Consider the following 5,766-nt stretch of genomic DNA (forward strand, 5'->3'; position numbering starts at 1 on the left):
TATTCCTGCTGCATAGTCCTTCGCCGCCAGCTCATTGAGATACGCGAGGGACCCATCTTGCACAAATTTTTGCATAATGCAGATGGTGTTTAACAATTTCATGAACAATTGTTCGAGAAACATTGGGAAAATGCTCACAGATGTCATCAATTGTGACGCGCCGATCGTTCCTCACGAATTCGTCAACTGAGCTCACCAGTTGGTCTGTAATGACAGACGGTCTCTCCGAACGCTCATCGTCGTGTGTGTTCCCCCTCCCCATGTTGAAGTTGCGACACCACCGCCGAACAGACGACTCGTCCATTACATTGTCTCCATACACCTCCTTTAATTGGCGATGAATATCACATGGGCGAACGTTTCTTGCATTGAGGAATTTAATCACTGCCCTCACTTCACAACTGGCGGCGTTCTCAATTTTTTTAAACATTGTAAACAATCACAGAAACAACACAGGCAATGCTAGCGTCACGCAACTTGGCTCAGAGAAGGCAGACAAGCCACTGAAGCTATCTGACCTCGTCCAGCGGCTACTCGCGTCGTCAGCACTTCATGCGGCACGAACGGGTACTACTTTCCGGATGACCCTCGTAATACTTCTTCTTTCTGTTTTGCTTCCTAAGTAATTGGTTTAGTACTGTTTTTGGACCAAAGGAACAGATAGTCATCTGACATTTTATAATAGGTGATTGTAGAAATTGGCCTATTCCTCAAGAGGCATTCAGTAAAAAAAATAATGTCAACAAAACATGTAAAATTTTCATTAAGATTGTACTTACCTCTGTTGAAGGGAGAAAACATGATAGCCAAAGATCACTGAAGTCTTCATAAATCAAGGTCTGCCTTTTCTCTTGTCGCTGTCTTATGAATTAACTTTGATATGTAAAGGAAATGAAAGAAGAGCATAGGCAGTGAGAGGGAGTGAGAATGTCAATCCTGGAAAATAAATTAAGGGAGATATTTCTTCTTTAGTACTTTTTTCTTTGAAAGAATATTAATAGCACATAGAAATCATGATTCCCCCTTCAAAGGGATAGGAAGAAAATACATTTTTTCCTACTTTCTATTGGGGAATGGAAATCTAAGAACACCATCAGACTATGCTAAATTAAGATTAGTGCTTGAAAGTGTTTTTTTTACAATTGTGGACTACATATAATATGAATTATACTAGTTATAAGGATAATCAGTGTTCACTGAAATAATTATAGCAAAATAAGATATAATTTCTCTTTCTCTTCATTTCTTTCAAACCTTTATTTGTTGTAGGGCTTTAAGGACTTTATTTCAATTTGACATATCATGCAGTATTTCCACCATTTTTTAAAGTGCCAGCACATGATTTATAATGACTCTAATTCATGACCAAATTAATAGGTACCCTCAATAATTCTTCATGCAGGTTCTGCTTGAAGGAAATTAACCTACTAAAATTCAATATGCCACATAAAAATTTTTCTATCGGAAATAATTTTAAAGGAGTGAACATCAAAAAAGAATTACTTCATACAAGCAATAATCATCCACCTTCCATCCACCTTCCCTGACCAAGCTTTAAACGTCAGTCCACGAAAGATCAAACTCACAGAAAAATGGTAGCTTTGAATCACATGATTTATCATTTAAAAGACCATTACTCCCCACACTGCCACAGTTTTCTACTTTTCCACCATTTGGCTCATGAGCACTGAACCACTTGTTAAATCCAGTTGAAGCAATTGGTTGACCTGGAAATAAAATGGCAAAAATGAAGCCTTCCATTTGCTGACAAAGAGAAAGCAAACAAATTTAAGCCAAATTGATCCCCTTGATCATAACTAGTATTCAGTAGTAGTAGTAGTTTTGAGGGGAGGCGACCGACAGCTAAGGTCATTTGCGCCATAGGGGAAGGACAGGAAAGGATGAAGGGTGGAGAGAAACCCGGCGTCGGCATTAGCCTACTCTTTACGAAAGGCGCCAAGGGGTCCGCGGCTTAACGTCCCATCCGACGGACGGCGTACTCACTCAAAGTGCCCTCCACAAAGCACCGCAAGTAGGGATCGAGATACCTCTGAAAAATATTCAACACCGCCGGGATTTGAACCCGCGCCCTCAGGGTGGGAAGCCAGTACGTTAGCCCCCGCACCATCTCGATCCCCACTAGTATTCAGAAATACCACTATTTACAGTAATTAAAGTTAAAACAGACATATGAAAATGCAATAAAGTTTAAAATTTGCACATTAAGCTTTACCATGTATAATTAAGCTTTCCTCCACTCATAGAATAATTTCTAAGGTTTGTCGTTTAAGACAAATAGTAAACAATATTAAAATTCATCATAAATGATTTCCATGGAAATTTTTAATGTAAACTTCTTGGACTGCGCAGAGATTCCATGGGTCTGATTTAAATGATCCTACTCTCTAGTATGCCAACAAAGGTGGGAGATTACCACAAAGAAAATATATTTTAATAGCATTATTTTTCACTGAGTCAACTAAATATCTGGCCAATTGGAATGCTGGCCTGTAGTTGCGTATGCATGTATGAATGAGAGTAAACAGCATGATTATCCTTCCATCTGAAAATGAAAAGTAAGAATATTCCGCATTCAACATCAATCAAGTAAAGTAATAGAGAATCATTGATGAGGGTGGAGGAGAAGAGAAGTTTGATTAACCCAATGACCCCATGTACTCATGCCCAATCAAATATTTTTTATTCATAAGTCTCCACGCTAATTGAATTTAAACAAAAGTAAGTTGTCATAAGTACAGAGATTGATCCTATTAGACAAAACGAGAAAGGTACATTATTTCAATTTTTGGGTAAGAATGGTGGTCAAAGAGGAAATTCTTCGTCAATGAACGTGTTTTGATTAAATACGAGTTTTAATTTCTGCCCTAGAAACAACAAAGTCCAATTGTACCTGTTGACTTATAAATAATTGAAAGTAAGTGCAATATCCTAGCCATATAGGAAAGTAATCAATTATTCTGTTGATTAATGCATTCACACCACATTATGTAGACCCTTTCGAGTACTAGTGAATTTTCATATCCCGCGGAAACAATGTAGAATATGAGTTTAGGACAGGTTGCATTGTAGAAAAACAGAAGAAAACATGAAACAAACTTAATGGAAATGGTAGGGAATATAACAAACACTATTTCAAGACGATTGAGTAGCACCTGTCACACCTCAATTGTGTTAAAACACGGTTAAAAGCCAGAAAATTTACATCTATTCATGTTTCGTCTTTTTCCCGAGTGTTTCTCCTAAATGTCCTATCCATACACATTCAAATCATAAGGGGACTCTCTAGGCGATTCAAAAACATGTTGGGTGTATGATAAAGGAAACTGGTTGGGAAGCATATATGAACGTACAAGATGCAGAAGTAAATTTCCACAGAAAAAATATGCCACATCCGGGATCCGACAGAAAGCAAATAGGAATATGGCCATAGGTGTGATGTTGGATCAAAATATAAAACCAAAAAATATGGACACCGTTAATTAAAGTGTTTGTATATTTCGTTGACACATCCGCCTATTTCAACGGCAGAAGGCTAAAGGCACGCCTGACGGCGATAAGGGAGGGCAGGTGTAAGTGGAGGGGAAGCGATAAAGAGAGGAGGGGTTCCGAGGGGTGGACTCTTAGGAGGGGAATCGAAAGGACAGGTAAGATGTAAGGTCTGTCCCAAATGTTGTAGGACTGAGTCGATTAAAAAAATATATTGCCAGAATTAATACATTCACTCAATAGTCTTCGAAGTAACACCTTTGTGCCTCCACACACCACTGCTAACGGGTTTTCCACACTTCGTACGCCTTCTAGATGGCGGCGCCCGGAATGCTGCTAAGGTCCCTCATCACGGTCTGTTGTAACGCTTCCACTGAGCCGCGGTGACGTTCTTTCAGCACGGATTTGAAGCAGGGGAAGAGGAAGAAGTCTAGTGGGGCAGCGTCTGGGCTGTAGGGTGGCTGACGCAGGGTCGAGAAGCTCTTGGCAGATCCGCGTGAGGGATTCCTTTTGTTCGTCCGAGAGTATTCGCGGCTCCAATTTCGCAACCACCTTTCTCATGCCCATTTTCTCGCTCACAAGTCGATGCTGATCACTTTTAGGTGAGTCAAGTTCATCAGAAACCATGCGAACACTCAATCTACAATCCCTGTCCAACAAAGCCTGATGTGCCAGAACATGCTCCTATAAGCCAGATGTACTACTCTTCAACGAGGACCATGGTTCTGAAAAGAGCTGTATCTATCGCATACCGTAGAACCCATTCTGTCATTGCAGAAATTCTATTAATATTAGTTGGGTCACCATCAAATATAAAAATATGGCGGGATTTATGAAGCCAATCTGCCTGCAGGAAAAGATGATTTCATTCTTCCTGAATTTAATTGTCATTGTGGAGAATCTGTGAACCAATGCTTTCAGTTGCTCACATTCTCACTTCCAAAGTTAATGATATCATTTTCAACCCAGAATATTTTATTTATTTGTAGGCACTTAATATCAGTCTTCTTCAAGAAAATATCGGGTTAACATAGCGGTTTCTCATGCTTCAATTATCCTTGATCATTAAAAAGAAACATCGTGTACGACGTTAAACTGATGAATCAATACAATAAATGAGCAGTTATACGCAAGCATACACGCAAGATGTATAAAAGGTGAGAGCATATGCTATCATCCGACGGATTCTCAATGATTTGTGAAGGACATCACAAGATTGGCAAAACAAACAAAGGTGATGTAGCAATTCGTTAATGAATTGCTCTTTCGATATCACGTTATCTAATATTTTTCTTATTATTCTTGAAATGAGAAGGTTCTAAAACACCATCAAATGAAGATTTTTATAGAAATATTTCGGATATGTAACAATTATTAATCCTCCTTATCGGCCCCTGGCATGGTCGCTAATTTCAAAGTACCTTTTTCCTCTGAATATGGAATGAGAACTCCATCAACATTTCAAAGTACAACCTCAAATCACCCTGTCCAGAGAAAACTCACATAAAAATCATATCCTGGCAGTCGAAATTTGCGACAAAGGTGCTGAAATAATCTGCTTCAACCTTGTTACTCACCAAATATTGTTACAAATTCTCCCTCCTTCAGTCTGTCATGAACTCCGACGAACGCCCAGGCGCCCACTCCTGTCTGTCGCCCGAACAAAGTTTTGATGACTTGATGCTCAGCCTCGGAATTCATGATGGCGAGATGACCGCCTTCGGCAGCACAAACGGCGGAAGCGTCATCAAACGATTTTAATTCTTTGTGAAATCTGTAGTACCCAATTCCATGGAACAATTCATAACCTGCAGGTACCGCCGGATGAGCTGTGCCAGCGAAGGAAATCGAAAAACATTTAGGAGAGAAAAAGATCAGTTCAGAGCGCGAATAGAGCAATTCAGATAAAACTGTTCAGAAAACATAACCAACCCTCACTTACCGACTATTAGGCCACGCAAACGAAACGTCTGAATTCCGCCAGACTCGATCGTATTGTGCTCCAAGTTTAACCTCCAATATTTCGGCAACTTGGTGGATGTTTTGGACAGCGAAAAATCAGTCACGTAGTGACCGGTTTCATTCTTCCTGCTTGACATGGAGAATTCCATAGTGCAATTAGAAAACGGTTCGTTCCAAGTCACAGGTTCACCACCCACCATGACAAATATCGACACCAGCAGTAGAATCAAATGCATCGCCGGATTTTCCATCCCTTGAGATATATTTGATATCTCGTATGAATGCAAAAGTACTGAT

General features: G+C 39.8%; 1 protein-coding gene across 1 annotated transcript; it reads right to left on the bottom strand.

The window, feature by feature from the left end:
* Positions 1 to 1,247: 1,247 nt before the first annotated feature.
* On the bottom strand, positions 1,248 to 5,766 carry LOC139686000 (hemolymph lipopolysaccharide-binding protein-like). The gene is made up of 3 exons (XM_071583107.1): positions 5,450 to 5,766; positions 5,085 to 5,336; positions 1,248 to 1,727 (listed from the first exon to the last, which is right to left on the bottom strand). Exons 1-3 carry the CDS (start codon positions 5,718 to 5,720, stop codon positions 1,555 to 1,557), a joined length of 696 nt encoding a protein of 231 aa, XP_071439208.1. The 5' UTR covers positions 5,721 to 5,766; the 3' UTR covers positions 1,248 to 1,554.

Source organism: Hetaerina americana, unplaced genomic scaffold (assembly GCF_022747635.1).
Source record: "Hetaerina americana unplaced genomic scaffold, ioHetAmer1.1.p SCAF_1, whole genome shotgun sequence".
Lineage (NCBI taxonomy): Eukaryota > Metazoa > Arthropoda > Insecta > Odonata > Calopterygidae > Hetaerina > Hetaerina americana.

Bases quoted from the DNA above. Each gene is read 5' to 3' on its own strand.
- LOC139686000 (XM_071583107.1), bottom strand. From the start codon at position 5,720: ATGGAAAATCCGGCGATGCATTTGATTCTACTGCTGGTGTCGATATTT. The intron at 5,337-5,449 runs GTAAGTGAGGGT...TCGCTGGCACAG, and splicing joins TTTGCGTGGCCTAATAGTCG to CTCATCCGGCGGTACCTGCA. The intron at 1,728-5,084 runs GTGAGTAACAAG...TTTTATTTCCAG, and splicing joins AGAATTTGTAACAATATTTG to GTCAACCAATTGCTTCAACT.